The sequence below is a fragment of the Ambystoma mexicanum genome, chromosome 1p (assembly GCF_040938575.1).
Source record: "Ambystoma mexicanum isolate Mex_15411 chromosome 1p, UKY_AmexF1_1, whole genome shotgun sequence".
NCBI lineage: Eukaryota > Metazoa > Chordata > Amphibia > Caudata > Ambystomatidae > Ambystoma > Ambystoma mexicanum.
In genome coordinates, this window is record NC_090921.1 from 23253266 (window position 1) to 23273499 (window position 20234).

General features: G+C 48.1%; 1 protein-coding gene across 3 annotated transcripts in view; it reads right to left on the reverse strand.

Annotated features, from left to right (window-relative positions):
- The window catches only part of LOC138564330 (zinc finger protein 1 homolog), a 376835-nt gene that overhangs the window by 217354 nt on the left and 139247 nt on the right, over positions 1-20234 (reverse strand). For all 3 annotated transcript variants that reach the window (XM_069642903.1, XM_069642901.1, XM_069642900.1), the window contains exon 4: positions 9955-10065. In XM_069642903.1, the coding sequence (XP_069499004.1) occupies positions 9955-10065 (111 nt within the window). The remainder of the gene's footprint in view (positions 1-9954; positions 10066-20234) is intronic.

A 20234-nucleotide genomic window follows, 5' to 3' on the forward strand; every position in this document is an offset into this window, starting at 1 on the left:
AATCTTTCTCACCATCACCACACTGACTTGGTCTTTCCTCAATAACTTGTTCAAGGCCTTGAGGTCCAGAATGGGGCCTAGACTTCCTCCTTCTTGGGCACCAGGAAATACTGGGTATACCAACCTGATCCTCTCTTTTCGGGAGGTACCTCTTCCACTGCACCCTTCACAGCAACAGGGATCTCAGCTCTTCCTGGAGCACCTGTCCCAGTTGGAGGTGGGGGCGGTCTGTTCGATGGTTTTCTTAGAAAAGGCAGACATTAACCCCATTGGATGAGCGGTAGAGCCCAGGCATTGGATGTAATACCCTGCCCCTGAACAAATGCTCTGTCAACCGTCCTCTAACCGGTGCACAAGAAACGCTTCTGCCTTTGCCTGGATAGGGAGCTGTGCTCTTCTGCCATAAGGAGCTTATCTCCTGTAGCTCCGTGACCTAGATGCAAAGCTAAATGCAGGCTTGGCCGGCTGCATAGCTAGGCCTAAGGATTTGGCAGCGAGTTTTGATTCCTTGAATTTCTCTAAGGAATCGTCTGCTTTGTGGCCGAAAAGATCACCCTCGAAGGGTATGTCCAAATGTTTCACTTGGGCGTTAGGTGAAAAACCAGAGGTTTTCAGGAAGGCCTGCCTTCTCAATGTTATGGCTGAAGCCATAGATCAGCCAACACAGTCAGCGATGTCCAGGCCTGTTTGCAGCAACTGCTTGGCCACCTCCTTCCCATCCTCCACTGGCTGTAGGAAGCCCTCGCGCTTCACACCTTCCCGGACATGCTGGACAGCGTTTTCCACTGCTGTCCATAGACCGAAGGAGTATTTGGCAAAATTGCTTTACACATTCGAAGCTTTGAGGGCCATGCTACCCGAGGTGAATGCTGTCTTTGCCGAGCCATCTACTTTTTTTGCTTCTCTGTCTGGGGGCAGAGTGGATGTAGAAGATGCAGGTCTAGAAGAGACTGCAACTGCCTGCATGACAAGCCCCTCCAGGGAAGGGTGAGAGGAGAGGTATGAGGGGTCTCCTCGAGCCGGCCTGTACTTCCTGGGACAACTGTCGACGTCGAGGGGTTTGTCTTTCGGCACCGGCAAGGTGGATGTCGGCATCGAGATAGAGACGTCGTAGCGTCGACATCCTTGGATGCGCTGGGGTAATCCGGATTCCTTAAAATTTGAATTGGTGCCGACAAAGTCGGTGCCGGGGCACAAGAGGGGTTGGGTGCACTGAGCGCTGCTCTTGGCTCCGAGGCATGCTGCATGTGGGTGGGGACTGTGCCCACTGCAGCATGCTGCTTGAACACTGCAAGAATCGAGGATCTAAAATCCTCCCACTCCTGGCGGGTGGTAGGCCCAGCCCACAGCATACCTAGTTCTGTCGCCGACTTGTAGTCCCGATGATGGCGGTGGCGCCTTTTCTTTTTTGGGGACGATGAAGAGTGACTCCTCCAGTGTTACCTTTTCTTCTTCTGTTGGCGTTTTTGGGTGGTATGCCCCTCGGTTTCGGCCTCTGAAGCACGCACCGTCAACTGCGCCAGAGAATTTGAGGGCAGTCGACCCAGCGCGGGTTTAGCAGCTCGGTCGCAAAGGGATTTTGGCTACATCTTGGTGCACGACAGACACCCGTCAGTCCCGTGACCCGTGCCGAGGCACCAGAGAAACAACTCGTGTGGGTCGATGAGACTTCTTGGTGCCAAGGTCGGAACACTGGTTGAAACTGGACACCCTTAGATTTATGACGAAAAACGTCAAAAGAGTTGAAGCTCTGAGTTCCTAAGCTGCGTGTTAGCGTGGGTAAAAAAGGAACCGAGGTTGGGGCGTAGTGACGTGGTACTTATATGACGCCTGATGCCATATCTGGAGCCGACGACCAGACGCCGAGCAAGACATTCGATGGTCGACGACCGGGTCGAGGTCCACTACACCTCCTATCGAAAACGTTCCGAAGCAGCAGAGCTGGAGGGAATATCTATCAGATGAGGAATCTGCGGGAGAAAAGAGACATATGTCCATAGCCTCAGTAGTGCAAAATAGGGGCACCCAAGTACCAACTTGGGCCTCCCTTCTTTTTTCACCATTACTAGCGTGGTTGTTTTTTGTTAGCCCTTCTTCTACCATTCTGGGAGGAGGAGGTCAGTGTGTTTGTTTTGCCTCTGGCGGGAACCCTTGGGTATCCCCGCCTAGGCTGCAGAGTGTCTGGGCAGAAAGGAAGTGGGGGAGGAGTCTTCCACACCCTTGTTCTTTGTCTGCCAGAATGCCTGAACGGGACCGACCATCTCCCACAGGTGGTCTGGCTGTCCTGACTGGACAGCCAAACGCCCCTTTCTGTAAATTGCAGAGAGCGATTGCAGAGGAGTGTGTGCTGAAACTGTATAAAAGGTGAGGGTCTTTGAATGAAAAGCAAGTCGTCCACTGGAAGCTAACGTAACCGCAGAAGATGACCAGAGACGCCTACAGACCCTTTGCAACACCGTGAACCAACCACTGCTGTCCTGACCCCGTTTTCTGTGTGACAGAGGAACTCTGAAGAGGATGACTCCTTCCCTTTGACTGGTGGGAACAAACAGTGACAAAACAAACTTTGTTGTGAGCCATCTCCCGAGGTCCTGTGAGTTTCCAGAGCTTCAGAACCCCAATACCAGGAGACCTACTGCCCATTTTGAGTGCATCATTGTGCAAAGGCTGAATCCGTCCAAGTCTTTACTGAGCTTTCACGGACACTCCAGAGACACAATACAACTCGTCCAGACACCCTATTCAGAGTGTAGGACTGCAGAAACCGAAGATGATTGACCATCCTTTGCCGGTGCTGCAGAAAAGGCCCCAAAACTGCATAGTCACCCAATAAGTTGATGAAAGCTGTGCCAGAGATCCTCCCTCAAGATTGCTGATAAGAGATCCCATCCATTGTCCCGCCTTCAGTCATCAGAGCAAGGAATCCCGAGGTCGGGTCCAGAGCTGCAACATTGCGAAGCAGCCACAATGAGCGCTTTCTTGTAACCTAAGGGACTGTGGGGAAAAAGGTATTGCTTACCTCATTCCAGAAAGTGGCGTCAGAGCATTGGAGTGTACATAGAGGTGTCCAGGGCAATCCCCTCTTACCTCACACTCAAGCCACTGCGTGTGCCCCTTTAGAAAGTCCTTTAACAGGGTCTCCAACGTTGGTTGAACCTTCTTGTATCTTCTTTCTTAGAGACCAGAAAGTATCCACAGGAACTTTTGACTTCTGCTGCTTTTCAAGACTTTAAGCCGCTCCGAACTGCCTTCTAGCGAGGGTTGCGTTTTGGACTTTAAAAGACTTGCTGTGCAAAGGAACTGCCTCTAGAACTTTAAGCTTTACTAGCATAACGCTAACCAACTGTTTTCCTTCCCAAAAATCACTGTTCTATGTGTATGCGGACTAAATGCAATTACCGTATTACTTTGTGGGTGCACATTACTACCAATAGTATGGTAGGCCTGTCAAACCCATGTAACAATTGTACGCATTCAGCAACTACCAACTAAGAAGTGGCCTTTCGAAAACATTGTACAGTATACCTATGTGGCTTGGTTTTTAAAAGTGACTCATGGGTAAACATAATAAATCTATATTTTAATATACAATTGTGTGCATTTCTTTGATGTGCATTGGTAGCTAGATTCAGTGTACTTACCTACAGCTCACATCTTCCTTTTAAGATAAGCCTGACTGCACTGCCACTCTACCAAGGTTCCGGCAGTAGTACAGACTGATACTAAGCGTTGGGGATCTACAAACCACTGGGATAGCTTACTAAATTCTTACCTCCAAGTTGGACGTCAGATAAACTCCCTAACACAGGTGCACTGGACGATTGTTGATTTGGGATGTTTACTATGCCCCAAAAGCTATTATGATGCTTAGCAACACGTGCATGCAACATCCTTTGCGAATCTCGCTGACAGAGAGTAGCGTTGTGGGACTGAGCCCAATGTTTAAAAGCCAGCTTGTTTTTGTAATATTAATTGTCAAGAGTTTGCTTGGCTACAGATTCATGACACTCTCACATTTCTGCCAAGTTCTTTTGACTTATTTGAAAGACTCATCATGAACATGTTTTCTTATCTAGAACACTACGTCTGACGTAACCTAAGGGACTGTGGGGAAAAAGGTATTGCTTACCTCATTCCAGAAAGTGGCGTCAGAGCATTGGAGTGTACATAGAGGTGTCCAGGGCAATCCCCTCTTACCTCACACTCAAGCCACTGCGTGTGCCCCTTTAGAAAGTCCTTTAACAGGGTCTCCAACGTTGGTTGAACCTTCTTGTATCTTCTTTCTTAGAGACCAGAAAGTATCCACAGGAACTTTTGACTTCTGCTGCTTTTCAAGACTTTAAGCCGCTCCGAACTGCCTTCTAGCGAGGGTTGCGTTTTGGACTTTAAAAGACTTGCTGTGCAAAGGAACTGCCTCTAGAACTTTAAGCTTTACTAGCATAACGCTAACCAACTGTTTTCCTTCCCAAAAATCAGATCAGATAAACTCCCTAACACAGGTGCACTGGACGATTGTTGATTTGGGATGTTTACTATGCCCCAAAAGCTATTATGATGCTTAGCAACACGTGCATGCAACATCCTTTGCGAATCTCGCTGACAGAGAGTAGCGTTGTGGGACTGAGCCCAATGTTTAAAAGCCAGCTTGTTTTTGTAATATTAATTGTCAAGAGTTTGCTTGGCTACAGATTCATGACACTCTCACATTTCTGCCAAGTTCTTTTGACTTATTTGAAAGACTCTCATCATGAACATGTTTTCTTATCTAGAACACTACGTCTGACATAATCTGAGACTTATAACTCAGAAAATATTTTGGGCTGAAGAAGGCCTGTACTCCCTCTCAATCATATCTTTAAGGTATTCTTTAGCCTATCACTGAAACCACCAGCAGCTCTCGCATTCCAACATATTCTGTTACCTGACATAGTCAACCGTAAATTGGCTAAAGCGGCGTCAGCTTGTTTACGGACAATTTCGATATTGAATGTTGTGTGTATATATGAATGATCGCTCACTTTTGTACCAATACATCTATCATAGAAGAACGTGTGTCAAAGGCAATCTATAGTAGTGTTTGCGGACCCCCGTCCCCAAGTAGTTCTTACAGGTGTGTCTGGTGGAATACTGCCATATGTAGATTCCATAAAGTCATGACCCCCTTCCACTCCAAACCTCTGGTATATGAGCCAGATGACAAGAGGGATGCAGGATGCAGGCCCTTGCATAGCATAGAGTGTTTACAGTATCCCTGGTATCCTGAGAAACCTCTATGCAGGTGGCCAGGGAAGGGCCAACCCTTGGGTGGATGAGCGAGGGAGGACCACCTGGGTGGAGGGACCTTGGGGATTGGATGAGACACAGTATTTCCCATTTCCCTTTAAGGAAGAAAGCCTGATCCAGGAGTAGTTATGGGATATTGCTCCCCATGCTCACTCGTCCAGGAGATACTACTCACCCGACATATAAAAAAGAGGAGAAAAAGAATTGGGAATGAGGTATTTGAGGATAGAACACAGTATCCCCCTTATCCTCATAACAACTCGCCTAACATTTCCCTAACCTTTTTGGGTCATTATAAAGCAGTTCCCTCTTATTTCCCTCTTGGGGCATCTAATTGTACTGAGATGAGGAAAGAAAAGATAAGATTTAGGATCATTACACCCCCTTCACACTCCAGTACTGTTATGAGGAAGAAACACTTGAGAGTTAGGAACGTTACATAATTTCCCCACTTTAGTACTGAGACGAGGAAGCAACTGAGAGTAATAGAGACCATTTAATGTCACCATTCTGGTACTGGGAAGAAGAAGATGAAGGAAGGTCAGGCATGTCCCTACAATCAGAACAAGGCAGCCTTAATTAATGAAGGGAACCTGCAGCCCATTACAGGACCAGAGGTTTATAAGAAATGGACAGCAGAGGCACAGAGAGAGAGAAACGTGGGAACAGGAAGGAACAGCAGAAGGAGCGGTGCGAAAAGCCGAGATGCAATGATGCCGAAACGCTACTCCAGTGTCCGGGAGTCCTGCTGGTGGGAAACTGCAGGGAGGAGGTTTCCCGAACGGGAAGGCGGACAGCGGAAGCTGTCGAGAAGCAGAGGAAAAGCTGCGCACAAGAGCCAAAGGGTGCTGGACAAAGCATCCAGTGAACAGGCTCTGCCATTGAGGGGAAAGTCGCACAGAAAGGAGCTACCGACGCAGGTGTCGGAGAACCTAGAGACACCCGAGCGCTCCAAGGGAGCACGTAAAACATAGCGATCCCTGAAAACTGGCAACATTGATATTATTTAATACCAAACCGAATAACACCGGCAAAGTTGCCCTTGATGAATATTGAAATTAACAAAACCGGCAAAGTCATCCTATTGAATACCGAATTGAGTGAAACTTGCACAGTTGCCCCAATTGAATACTAAATTAACTGAAACCGGCAAAGTTACATTTTTTGAACACTGAATTGAATGTGAACTGAATGAAATAAGCACTCCTATGTTTATTGAATATCGAATTGAACGAAACAGGAGAAGTTGCCTTTATTGAATGCCAAAAAAGTACTGAATTGAATGAAATAAGCTTATTTGAACTTACCAGAAACTGAGTGAAATAAGTTAAGTTGCTCTTACTGAATATCAATTTGAATGAAACTGGCAACCATCCACTTATTGATCACTGAAGTGAATGAAACCCAGTAAAGATACCTTGAATGCCGAACCGAATGGATGTATGAAACTCGGATAACTAATGACTGGATTGCTAATAGATCCCACTTAGAATCTTGTAAAATCTTTGAGCACTTTATGATGGATGTAAAGTCCTATAACTCTGCAGAAATGTATGATTAGGCATCCCTCAAATCAATTGAGGGATTTTTGGCTACGGGTTAAGTTAAATTTGTTGTTAATGAACGATTTTTTCAGTGCTCGGAATAGATTGCCAAAGACTGATCACCTCTGTCATTTTTGTATAATGTTTAATGAAACTCTAAAAGCTGTCATCATTGAATGCACAGCACTTTGGGCCTCATTAGGACCCTGGCGGAGAGGGTATTACGCCAGCGTAGTGCATGGCGTACCTCTCCGCCATACTACGAGTTCCCGTAGCGCCATGGAGGTTTTCTCCGCCTGGTTTTACCAGCCGGAGAAAACCATGGCGCTACGGGACCTCGTTGTTAATTACGCCACCGTATTTTACGGTGGCGTAATTAACTCCTTCCCCACTCCCATTATACCCTATGGGGCGAAAATGGGAATGGGGAAGGGCAGAATGGGGATTGGGGATTTACCGCTCCGCCGAGGTCGGAATGGGGCGGTAAATCCGCCAACCCCCATGGCGCTATCGGCGGCTTTCCGCCATGCTTCGCGGTGCATTTAGCACCGCGAAGTCCGCCTGGGTCGTAATGAGGCCCTTTGTCATTAACGTGTCGCAATGTGTGAATTATATTTCAGAAATAGGCCACTTCTTCCAAGGGAAAGAATGCGGTGGAATTTATTTTGAGAGCCTAGGGATCAATTGCAGTGATGGATTTAGTAAAAATGATTCTAACTATGAGGTTTAATTCATTTTAATGTTTCACTAACGAATTTTAGGTCTCAAACGGTTAAATTGATTGTGTTTTTTGTTATGTGCTTTTTACATATATTTTAAATCTTTTTTCTTTTCCTGTTTTAAAGAGCTTTTATAGTCGTCTGTGTGTGTAAAGGTTTACTGGTTGAAACTACGTCACACAATAAATAAATAAAAAATAAATACAAAAATAAAAGCTTCAAGGTACTTCTTTAATATTGAACTTGGGGAAGGGAATCCTGAGACGCGCCGCCCTGGAACTGCACTGAACTTGGGGAAGGGCATACTGAGACGTGCCGCCCTGGAACTGCACTGAACTTGGGGGAGGGATTCCTGAGACGTGCCGCCATGGAACTGCACCGAACTTGGGGAAGGGAATCCTGAGACGCGCCGCCCTGGAACTGCACTGAACTTGGGGAAGGGAATCCTGAGACGTGCCGCCCTGGAACTGCACTGAACTTGGGGAAGGGCATACTGAGACGTGCCGCCCTGGAACTGCACTGAACTTGTGGAAGGGAATCCTGAGATGCGCCGCCCTGGAACTGCACTGAACTTGGGGAAGGGAATCCTGAGACGCGCCGCCCTGGAACTGCACTGAACTTGGGGGAAGGGAATCCTGACGTGCCGCCCTGGAACTGCACTGAACTTGGGGGAAGGGAATCCTGACGTGCCGCCCTGGAACTGCACTGAACTTGGGGAAGGGACTCCTGACGTGCCGCCCTGGAACTGCACTGAACTTGGGGAAGGGAATCCTGACGTGCCGCCCTGGAACCGCACTGAACTTGGGGAAGGGAATCCTGAGATGTGCCGCCCTGGAACTGCACTGAACTTGGGGAAGGGAATCCTGAGACGCACCGCCCTGGAACTGCACTGAACTTGGGGAAGGGAATCCTGAGACGCGCTGCCCTGGAACTGCACTGAACTTGGGGAAGGGAATCCTGAGACGCGCCACCCTGGAACTGCACTGAACCTGGAACTGCACTGAACTTGGGAAGGGAATCCTGAGACGAGCCGCCCTGGAACTGCACTGAACTTGTGGAAGGGCATCCTGAGACGTGCCGCCATGGAAATGCACCAAACTTGTGGAAGGGCATCCTGAGATGCGCCGCCCTGGAACTGCACTGAACTTGGGGAAGGGAATCCTGAGACGCGCCGCCCTGGAACTGCACTGAACTTGGGGAAGGGAATCCTGAGACGAGCCGCACTGGAATTGCACTGAACTTGGGGAAGGGAATCCTGAGACGGGCCGCTCTGGAACTGCACTGAACTTGGGGAAGGGAATCCTGAGACGTGCCGCCCTAGAACTGCGCTGAACTTGGGGAAAGGAATCCTGAGATGCGCCGCCCTGGAACTGCACTGAACTTGGGGAAGGGAATCCTGAGACGCGCCGCCCTGGAACTGCACTGAACTTTGGGAAGGGATTCCTGAGACGTGCTGCCCTGGAACTGCACTGAACTTGGGGAAGGGCATACTGAGGCGAGCCGCCCTGGAACTGCACTGAACTTGGGGAAGGGAATCCTGAGACGAGCCGCCCTGGAACTGCACTGAACTTGGGGAAAGAAATCCTGAGACGCGCAGCCCCGGAACTGCACTGAACCTGGGGAAGGGCATACTGACCTGTATAAAAGTATGGAACATTCGTATGTGAAGTCCACAAGAAGGTAAAGTGAATATTACAACAAACTTATTGACATTTGGGGGAAAGAAGATGAAGAATAAGCCTGAGCTGGAAGTAGCTCAGAACTTTACGTTTGAAACCCTATTTAGTTTATGGTTGAGTTTTGAGGGCCAGCATAGGTTTCGGCACAGACAGACTTTTCAGTTGAACTCTTTGACTCAGACTTTCTTTAGTTTCTTTAGGTGGGGAAATCCCACCTTAGTATAGGGCAAGTTAGGCCTTACTCCATCCTGACCTTTATTTAATAAAACATTTGTTATAAGTTGAATCTGTTGTCTGTGTATCCTACCATGATGCCAATCTAACACTACCATGACTGATCAGGAAGGTATCTTTATTCTTGCTGATAGAGCACGTAACACATTGGTTTTATGCCTGCATTTATACCAGACTGATCTCCATAATTTCATTGTTCAGTTAGCATGAATGCTCATCACTCTGGGTTGCTATGCATTGATATGCGTTTTACAACGGATCTACCACAAAAGTAGCCGCCCTGGTTTCACAACGCCACTCTCCTTCCTGCATCTAACCAATTGGAACCCGATTTAGGTTTCAGGTCTGGCTGAAGGTAATTATTGTGCCTCGCAGCCATAAACGAGGAGCTGAATTTTCACAGACATCTCAACTGTTGCGGTCCCCCTACAGTGGTGGGGCCACTCACTTATCAGACCAGTATCCATCCACCAGCCTTTAGAACGCAAGCCGTACCTGGCCCATGGTCAGTGCTGCTTTCTCCTCCCGCTCCATACAGATCCTTTAAACCAGATGCAAGTTCTTTTTCCTTCTTCACGGCGGGCTCGTGATCGAGAATGAGAGCTCCTAGTAGGAAAAAAAAACAAGGTGTTCACATTCAGAGTGAGAGCGCTGGTGATGAAACTTAGGATGTGAACCTTCTCATTGGGGCAGAGAGTGAGCAGGGTGAATAAATACGTCTCCTTGAAGGACAGGCCGAAGATGTACAGGCTGTGAAGAAACGTGGCACTCTAGATACATGGATAGCGAGATCGAAAGGATAACAATGTCAAACCAGAGGAATGAACACGGCCAGTGGAGCGTGCTACGAGAAGCTTCGAGCCAACTGTCTGAGTTCATTCATTCCTATAGGTCAGGGGTCTGCAACCTTTGGCGCTCCAGATGTTTTGGACTTCAACTCCCATCAGCCCTAGTCAACAATCAATATTGAGTGATCATGGGAGTCATACTCCGATACAGCTGGAGAGACTAAAGTCCACCTATGGTAGGATTAAAGAAGACTCACTTGTAGGTGTGTAGGGTTCCAATTCTTAGATTTGGCATAAACTACCCAAAAGGTTTAGTAGCAATGGACGAGCAGTCAGGCTTAATCTAGGAGGGAGAAGGGCTGTATGCAAGTACAAAGACCTCATGGCACACCTGTAGTCAAGAATACACTTATACACAGTCATTTTTAAAAATATTTCTATTTATTATAAACACTAAGGGGTCATTCTGAGTATGGTGGTAGGGGGTTAACGGCACTGGTAAGGATGCCGGTGCCGTTAACCCCCTACCACCACATTCTGAGGTCCCTTAGCGGGTCCCACCAGGACCGGCTGGTCTGACCAGCCGTCCTTAGCGGGACCCGTTAAGAGACCATGGAGCTAATAACGGGCCCGCTATTTGCGGGCCCGTTATTAGCTACTTCCCCATTCCCATTGAGCCCTATGGGCGCTCAAATGGGAATGGGGAATGGTTTTCGAAATGGGGACTTACCGGGTCCGCATACGTCGGAATGTCCTGGTAAGTCCCCATTCCGACTGACCGGACCCGGTCCCGAGTTTAGAGGCAGCCATGGTGCTAATAGCACCATGGCTGCCTCCAAACTCGGAATGACCCCCCAAGGCAGAAAACACAGTACTAGGGCCTCATTCCGAGATTGGTGGTAGTCATGGCGCTATTTACGCCATGACTGCCACCAATAACGGGTCCGGCACCGGTGTTGTGCAATGGGGACTTACCGGTGTAGTCCGACCCTGCCGGGACTGGTAAATCCCCATTGCACAAACCATTCCCCATTCCCATTTGAGCCCCCATAGGACTCAATGGGAATGGAGAGGGAGATAATAATGGGCACATTACAAATGGCCCGTTATTAGATCCCTCCTCCACTTGCGGGACCCGGAAAGGACGTCTGGTTTTACCAGACGTCTGGTCCGGGTCCCGCAAAGGGAACCCCGTAATCGTAATGAAGGGTGCCGGTACGGGACCGGCACCCTTCATTACGTGAGCGCCAGGGTCGTAATGAGGCCCAGAGTCACATTTATTTACAGTAAGGAGGTTAAGCATTACTCGGCTGAATAGTAGACTCTTAGATGAAAGGCAGTTAAGTAGTTAAAGTAGTATTCAAGTTTAGCAAATCAATTCTTATAACCAACATTTAAAGTAAGCAACACAAATCCTGGTAAGTACTTTTGGGCAGCCTATACTTTAGAATGTCAAGCTCTATCTGGGGATGGGGGTCTCAAAGTCAATTGGGATACTGGGTGACCAGGGCCCATGAATGGTAAAACAAAGGAAGACAGACGCTGTCAATGTTCTCAAAATACCAGGTTTCTTCTATGTTGCAGGTAGGTAAAATGTTTACTTTAGAGATGGTTCAGGGAGGTCAGGTAGGCCCCCAGGAGGAATGTAGCCCAAAGGACCAGTGTCCTTATGGCTGGGAGAAAACAGTTGGGTTTTCCACCCCAAAGTGTCTCAGACAGCTCAGGAGGAGTACCTTTTCAGAAGAATGAAGACCGTCACCGGCAGGTCTACAGGTGAGGCAACAGCAGCTCGTGTTTGGATTCTTGGCCTGGAGGTTGATGAAGGAACTTTTGGTGGGAGCAGAAGGTCAGCTCCTTGCGATGGGACGCCCAGCAGATCTTCACAGTACTGGCTCATTGGGACTTGACACAAGCTTTGGTTCAGCGATGGTTGTCACGTGGCAGGCTTCTCTCTGTTTCTCAGAGCGTGAAAGAGTCACTGTAGGTCCAGCAGGATGCTCACAAAGTACCAGCCACAACTGCGCTTCAGGAGACGATGCACACCAAATTGGTCCAGGTGCCAGGGTATTGGGATGGCTCAAAATGCAGCTTGTCTCGAGACTGGTTAAGCCCAATAGTCCAAGTGAGGAAGTCATCCGGTCTGGATCTGCACTGTTAATCAGAAGAGGTTGGAGTATCGGCGGTTAATCAGCAGTTGTTGGCGGTCACTGGAAGTTTCTGCAGACGTTCTTCTTCCTCAGACTCTTCATCGATCGGTCAACTCACTCGTTCAGCTCCAGGACCCTCGCCGTTATGCAGGAACCCAGCCAATCAGCAGTCATGACACTTTCACACATCCCAAGGGGACAGCCACCCTCCCAGTTGGAACTAGATTCAAGCACACATACTGGAGGACACAAATCTGCAGAGGTTTCGTGTAATCCCAGCTTCTTGCCCTCCCAGATACGCTGGCACCGTCTGGCAGGTTTCCCAATGGGAGCCCGGCAAAGTCAAAAGAGTGAGCTGGACCTCCCCCACTCAGGATGGCTAAAGAAGGCTCAAGAAAGGCCAAGTCATCAAGAGGTGGTGAAAAAAAGAAGACAGGCACCATTTGAAGTCAATAGTGATCCATGGGTCCTTTAACACAGCTGCGATAGCAGCGTGCGTGTAAAAAAGACACAAAGTGGGCAGGAGCTATCCTCTGCCACCTGCCACTCAGATGAACTTGTTACTGTAACTAGACGTCACAGGAGAAGTGGAAAAGGGGCTACATTGTGCCCCCTCCGTACTCACATAAGGCAGGGTGTCCCGATTCCACAAAATAAAAGGTAGATAGGATAGAAAGTATCCCCCTCTCCTCCTAAACAGTAGTTATCTCAAGAAACATAAAAAGGGCAGCTCAAAGATTTCCCAGCAACACTGCACAGAAAATGCTGGGTGCGGCAATAATACATAGCAGATTCCTTAAAAAGTTGGAGGAAAGCATGAGTCCCAAAAGATACAACCATCAGGGTTGGAAAAGGTTCCCAGAGATAGAGTAAGAGACTGAGTGAGTGTTGAAAAAGGTTCCCACTCACTCAGATCAGAAATCCAAGAGTCCAGCAAAAAGTGCTGGGGAACTCACAAGTGGGGAGAATATTGCACAAACATGAAATCCTACCCCACAGAGACGCAGGTTGCTGACCCCGGCTCTGGGTAGGGCACATTGGAGACCATTTGCTGTGCCCAGTACAGGGTTTTCACTTGCTCGTTTCACATGTATTTGAGGGGTGGGGCCTGAAGCCACGTAGGAGCCAGGGTCCGGCACTCGCTTTGCCCAGCTAGTGGTGTAGACAGGCAGGAAAGATGCTCTCCGATCTCCCTGCTGCTTGGAAAGATAATGGAGAAACCAACCCGTGTAGATGATGGACCTGAGCAGCTTATATACAAGGAAAGTTTGGAAGCAGAAGGGACCACCTTGCACGTTCTGCAAATTAATGAAACCACCTGAAAGTGGCAGAAGGTACTGCACACATGGCACACATATGGCCAGAGCAGCAGCTGCAAATGAAGGCAATCCTTGCTATGTACATGTTCATGTTATTTTAAACTCTTTTTTATTAGTTTACATAACCATAACAGAAACAAAATGGACAGCAGTTTTTCTGCAAACATCCAATGTTACTGTAGCAGTAACATCAATATTTGAGCAAGCACTAGGATTGACATAAATCGTCAGCCATACTCTCTGGTAGAGCGGTGGTGCAACGTTCCCCAGACATTAGGGGGGCTACGTAAGGCCCCATATATCCCTCGCTTTCACTGAGGGATGTAAAGTGGCGCCGTATTCAGCTTCTACATCACAGCAGTACAAAATATCATGCGGTGGGGTGCAACCCCTACCACACACAATGGCAAGACCAGCAAGAGACCAAGGAGGCGTCTAACATGCCCCACCATGTACCCCAACAAAGCAACCAACCGGGAAAGAACAATGCTTTCTCCCAAAATCTCACTTACAGTGTCAGAAAAGCTTGAGACCATGAATGTGGCCTGAGTAACACCACATCTCAGGCATGCCTCAGGTGTCTATGGGAAGATTGTGTGCAGTTCAGCCACATCTCCGGCATGCCTCGGGTGTCTCAGGGAAGATCGTGTGCAGGTCAGCCACATCTCAGGCATGCCTCGGGTGTCTATGGGAAGATCGTGTGCAGTTCAGGCACATCTCCGGCATGCCTCGGGTGTCTCAGGGAAGATCGTGTGCAGGTCAGCCACATCTCTGGCATGCCTTGGGTGTCTCAGGGAAGAACGTGTGCAGGTCAGCCACATCTCAGGCATGCCTCGGGTGTCTCAGGGAAGAACGTGTGCAGGTCAGCCTGCCAGAACATCCTCTATTACACCAAGTACAGTTGACTGAATCCTGATACCTTGAACTAGTCGTGTAGAGGAAGAATTCTTCCTAGTAATGTATCACTGGTCTTAATTGTACAGTAGAGCAGTCAATTAATGGAAAGACGTGGGAGGAAAAAACCAGAACACCACTGGCTGGAAAAAAGGCCACAGTTTATTGTATTACACAGTACAGTTGGCTGGCTAATCAAATGAATCGGATATTGGAAGCTCACTTCTTGTGTCAAGGGCTGTATAGTTGTAACAATAGCGTTGGAGCGATGAAGGCCAATCATCCTCCCTAAACACAAGACCCTTAGAGTGAGTGATAGTTTGGTAAGCAAAACACTAAACCCAACAAACAGAAATGTAGTTCCTTACCCGTGTATTTATGGTACTGTTCTTCCAAGCACTGAAGTCCAGAGAAGTCCACCAAGTCCAACCAAAATCCAAAGGAAAGCTATTCCCGACGGCATGAGTACGCCTGGTTCCATTGGCAGAGTGGAGTCTCAAGTTCATGCAGGTGAAAGGTATTGAGTACACAACGGGGCAGTTCCAAGGAAATAGTTGATGAGTTGTGGATGCAAGGTGGTAGTTTGTGAAGTTTCCAGACGAGCAAAAAGGCAGTGAAAAAGCGAAAGTCAACAGGAGTCCGTGGAGCGTAGCAAAGGTCGCAACCGTGGGGGTAGCGCAGATGAGAAAAAACAGCAGGCAAAGAGCAGTCCGTGAAACGTAGCAAGGGTCGGAACCGTGAAAGCAGCGCCAATGACAAAACAGCAGGCAGAGAGCAGTCCGTGAGCGTAGCAGGTAGAAGTCAGGATCGGGTAATTAAAATATATGCAGGAGGGCTAGACATAGCAAAGTCGTGGAGCGAAGAAAATTGTCAAAATCCAATGGAATCAAGCAAAAAGACAAAATGCACAATGCTTGAAGAAATTATTCAGAGGCAAGATGCGTTACACAAAGAGCAGTATTTAAACCGTCAGTGATACGCACCGCCGCAACATGCTCTTCCGGGACTTCCTGCTCTGACGAATAGCGTTCCAGCATTTCCCTGACAATCTCCAGCTGCAACGCAAAGCGAATTTCCGAGCAAGTGTTTTCGTTGGGTACCAGGAAGCAGACCATAATGGAGGAGGAGCTCTCCTTCTGCGTGGGTGTATGGGAGATGTAGGAACAGGTTGTTGAGACATGGTAGTGGAACGTGCAACCGAAGGATCCCCTTGCATCGGTTCTGGGGGTACCTGGAGGCGTAATCTTGGCATTGAGAGTTCTCCAGAGTTGCGAACAAGTCGATCTCTGGGAAGCCCCATAGCGGGAAAACGTTGGAGACGATGTCTTTCATGTAATCGGCATTCATACTCTATGGGCATTGGGAAGTCTCTGCTGAGCACGTCGCCAGAAGATTGTGTTGGGACAACAGGAACATTCTCTGTTTGAGAGCCCATTTCTAAATGTTTTGGGACAGCTTGGATAGCCCTGGAGAGTGTGTGCCCCCTTGTGTCGTGAGAGTAGCTTCTACTGCGGGGGTGGTAAAGGCATTCCCCTTCAAGAGGTTTTCCCTCGACCACCACTGCAGAGAGAGAACGAGGGCTGGCGAGACAACTACCAGATCTTCCCATTGTCCGCTGGCCTGACACCACTGGCTGTTGAGCCACTCTTGCATGGGACGCATGCGCAGACGCACGTGGGGAACCAAGTAAATGCAGGACGCCATCATTCCTAGCAAACGCATGGCCTTGCGTACCGTCACCTCTCAACTGGCCACATACTGAGGGATTTGAAACATGTTCTGAACCCTCTCGTTGGAGGGGAAGAAGAGGCCGTCTTCTGTTCCAAATTAGCGTCCCTAGAAACTGTTTGACTTGACTGGGGTCTAAGCTGGATTTCTTCTCATTGATGGAGAATCCCAGGCTGAATAAGAGGTCTATCGTCTTTTGAGTGTTCAAACAGGCATGTTCCGTAGGACTCCCCTGTTATGAACCATCCGTCCAGGTAAGGTTAAACCGAGACAGATTCTCTGCGCTGGTGCTCTGCTGTCACTGCCAGTACCTTCGTAAACACCCTTGGTGCCAAGGCAATGCCAAAGGGGAGTACTTTGAACTGATAGTGCTTGTCCTCTATCATGAACCTTATGTATTTTCTGTGTGCCGGCAACATTGAGATATGAAAGTATGCATCTTTCATATCCAACATTGCCATGTAACCCCCTGTTTCAGCAGCAGGATTACTTCCTGTAATGTGACCATCCAAAACTTTTGAGGTTTGACAAATTTGTTCGCTGGGCGGAAGTCTAACACAGGGCGAATAGTGAGATCCCTTTTGGGTACAAGGAAGTACACTGAATAAATACCCTTGTTTACCTGTAGAATAGGGACGACTTCTATGGCGCCCTTTTCCTGCAGGATGTAGACCTCTTGCAGTAGGATGCGTAGGTGTTCCGGCGTCAGGTGTCTTGATTTGGGCAGTCTGAATTGAGGTGGTCAGCAAAATTCTATGCAGTACCCATGGGCGACGGTCTTCAGTACCCACTGGTCTGTTTCTATCCCCTCCCATGCATGAAGGAATGATGTTAGACACCCCCGACCGGGGTGGCAAGGGAGGGGACCTGGATCTGGGGGTAATTTCTGACATGAGGCCGGGGAGCCTCTGGGGGTGGAACTCCGGCCCTTGCCACGCTGCTGTCCTCTAAGTGGAAAAATGGTGGCAGTGTTAGACCCTTCTCCTGAATTTCAGTTGTTTCCCGAACCATACTAGTTTTGAGGAGAGTGAGATAGCCCACGAAAGGAACAACGAGAGCCGTCCCCTCTCTGTTGTGAAGGCTTTTGGGCAATCTGCGTGACACGTGTTTTACGTGCCCATTGTTGTCTATTTATGAGTCATGCCTGATTGCGCAAGTACTTATGTCTACATAACCTGTGCACCGTTCGATTCTTTTATTACACGGTGCCCAACAGGCATTTTCATATGTAGCTGGTGATACTTTTGGCCGGTCTTTGGACATTTCGGCTCTTAATCCTAGGTGCTTGTAGTTTAGTCGACCTGGTTGACCATCTTTCCATTGGATTTGCTCGTGACATTATTTTCCATTCACGAGATGTGCCTGCCTTTTCAAGCACATTTCGTCATGTATGCCTGACCAGCTAGGGACTCCTTATTGGGCATTTCTGCTATAGCTGGCGAAGATGCCATGATTCATACAAGTCTTGGGGTGCCATCAGTAAGACATCATTGCACATTATTACCCGTAGACTTTAAAATGAGTCCCTTTTGTGTCAGTCTGGTAACCAGTCTGTATGCTTTTTCTTTCCTTCACTAGGCTGCTAATCTACCATTTCTTGTGATGGAAGTTTGATTTTGGCATGCTTACACTGTGTTGCCAAATCTATCACGTGGGGACTCGCTCTACCATTGGATGTATTTTTCTACAAAGCAATGGAGGTATGGAGAGTCTTCTTATAGTCTTTTATTGTGTGTTCTTGTTATTTCGGTTGATAACCTTAGTTGAGGGAATTAGGGATGGTTTTCATTCCAGCCCCATTGTTATGTCTCTGCAGATGAACTATTCCAGGGTCTGCCGCAGTCCCACTGCGGTTGGATGGTGTATTTATTGTTTGTTTATTCATTTGTATTGCGCTCCAGACCCAAAGGTATCAGGGCGCATGGTTTACAAGGAAATTCTCAGCTTAGTTACACAGTAGAAACATATACATTACAAAAATATATGAGATAGGCACAAGGAGAACAGGTATCATTAAAACTATACATGGAGTGGAAAGATGCAGGTGACAGTATAGATGGCATGGGGAGGAGGCCCTCTTGGGGGTACTATTTAGATCATGGAGGCCCCTAATAGGAGACTGAGGGCAAGTGGGTGCTGAAGTTTAGAGATCAGTAGATTTGAGCCACTTGATGCAGTTGGATCTGAAACTCTGATAGGATTGGTCTTCACGGATTGAGGGCGGCAGGGAGTTCCATAGCTGGGTGTTAAAGTCTCACCGGACACAGATGAGGCGTATATATATATATATATATATTGTCTGAACACCACAGCGCAGCCTTCTTCCTCAGCCTCCCCCTCAACTGCCACTGTGGAATGTTGACTGCTAAACACGCATCAACATTCCACAGGTGCCCGTGCACGTTACAGGTGCCCGTGCACATTACAACACTGGGCCGCTTTAACAGGAAAGCTGCTGCCTCCCACCTTGGAGAGTTTGTATCTGGGGACGTGGAGGCAGTTAGTGTGGGCTAGTCTGTAGGGTCTATTGCAGGTTCTTCTATGGACTCTATCAGATTGATAGCTGGGGGCAGCGTTGTTCAGGGATTTATGGGTAAATGACCCACTTTTTAGCTTAGTTTTGTCATTTGTGGAGAGCTAGTTATTTTGTTGCCTGATCTCAGAGATATGGTCTCTCCTAGCCACTCCAAGGGCCGCCCTAAGGGCGTTGTCTTGGAGTGTTTGGATTTCCCTAAGGATTGCTTTGTTAGCACCGATACAAAGGGTGTTACAATAGTCAAGCCTTGACAGAATGAGGGCTCTGGCCAGGATGATACAACTATTGTTAGATAGGAAGGGTTTGCCGGTTCTGATAAGTTTACGAGTATAGGCAGTAGTGGAAGCCAGGGTATTGAATTGTTTGGTGAAGGAGAGGGTTGAGTCGAGGTAAAATCCAAGGGTTTTTACCTCGTTGGCCACTTTAATGAGGTAGCCATCAATTATGAAAGAGGTTGCTAGGGGTGCCCAGGATAATGATCTCCGTTTTGTCATCATTCAGGCATAGACCGTGAGTGGCCATCCATGCCTGGAAGATGAGATGCACCCTATTCAAATCCTTCTCGTAATCCCCGGAAAGTGGGCGGAGAATCTGTGTATCATCCGCATAATTAGTGTAGGTGATACCCAGATTGTCCAGAACATCGAAAAGGGGCTTGGTGAATATGTTGTATAGAGTGGGAGAGACACAGGATCCCTGGGGTACAATGCTGCTGATGGAGATAGGGCCTGCAGCTGCTGAGGGAGAGAATACCCGCATAGTCCTCTCGCTTAGAAATGACTCAATCCAGACTATTGCCTCCCGGGAGAAGTGAGCAGCTGAGTCAAGATGACTGCATAAGACCTTGTGGTCCACAAGGTCAAATGCAGCCGAGAGGTCGAGGAGGAGGAGGGCTGATTTCCCTTTGTCCCTTAGTTCATCAACTTGTGTCTTCAGGTCAATGAGGGCCATCTCTGTTCCGTGTTGTGGACGGAAACTAGATTGCCATGTTCCTAGAAGGTGGTGTAGTTCCAGGAACTTCTGGATTTGTGTGCAGGTGACCGTATATAGAATTTTGAAGAGAAACAGTACGGTTGTGATAGGCCGGTAATTGGTGGATATCAAGTGTTTTTTTTTTTTTTGCAAAGGGAGTACCCATGATTCTTTGAGGTTGGTGAGGATGGTGCCAGATGCAAATGAAGCGTTGATGAGTTTTGCTGCATCCTTGATGAGTTGGGCTGGGCAGAGGTCTCCTTGGCAATTGGAAAGTTTGAGAGTATAATTTTTTCCACCTCAAGGATTGAGGCTTTGGAAAAGTTGAAGCGAGTGAGTGGGGTGTTGGGTGTGATAGGAGCTTTAGGAAGAGAATGTGGGACATTGGTTG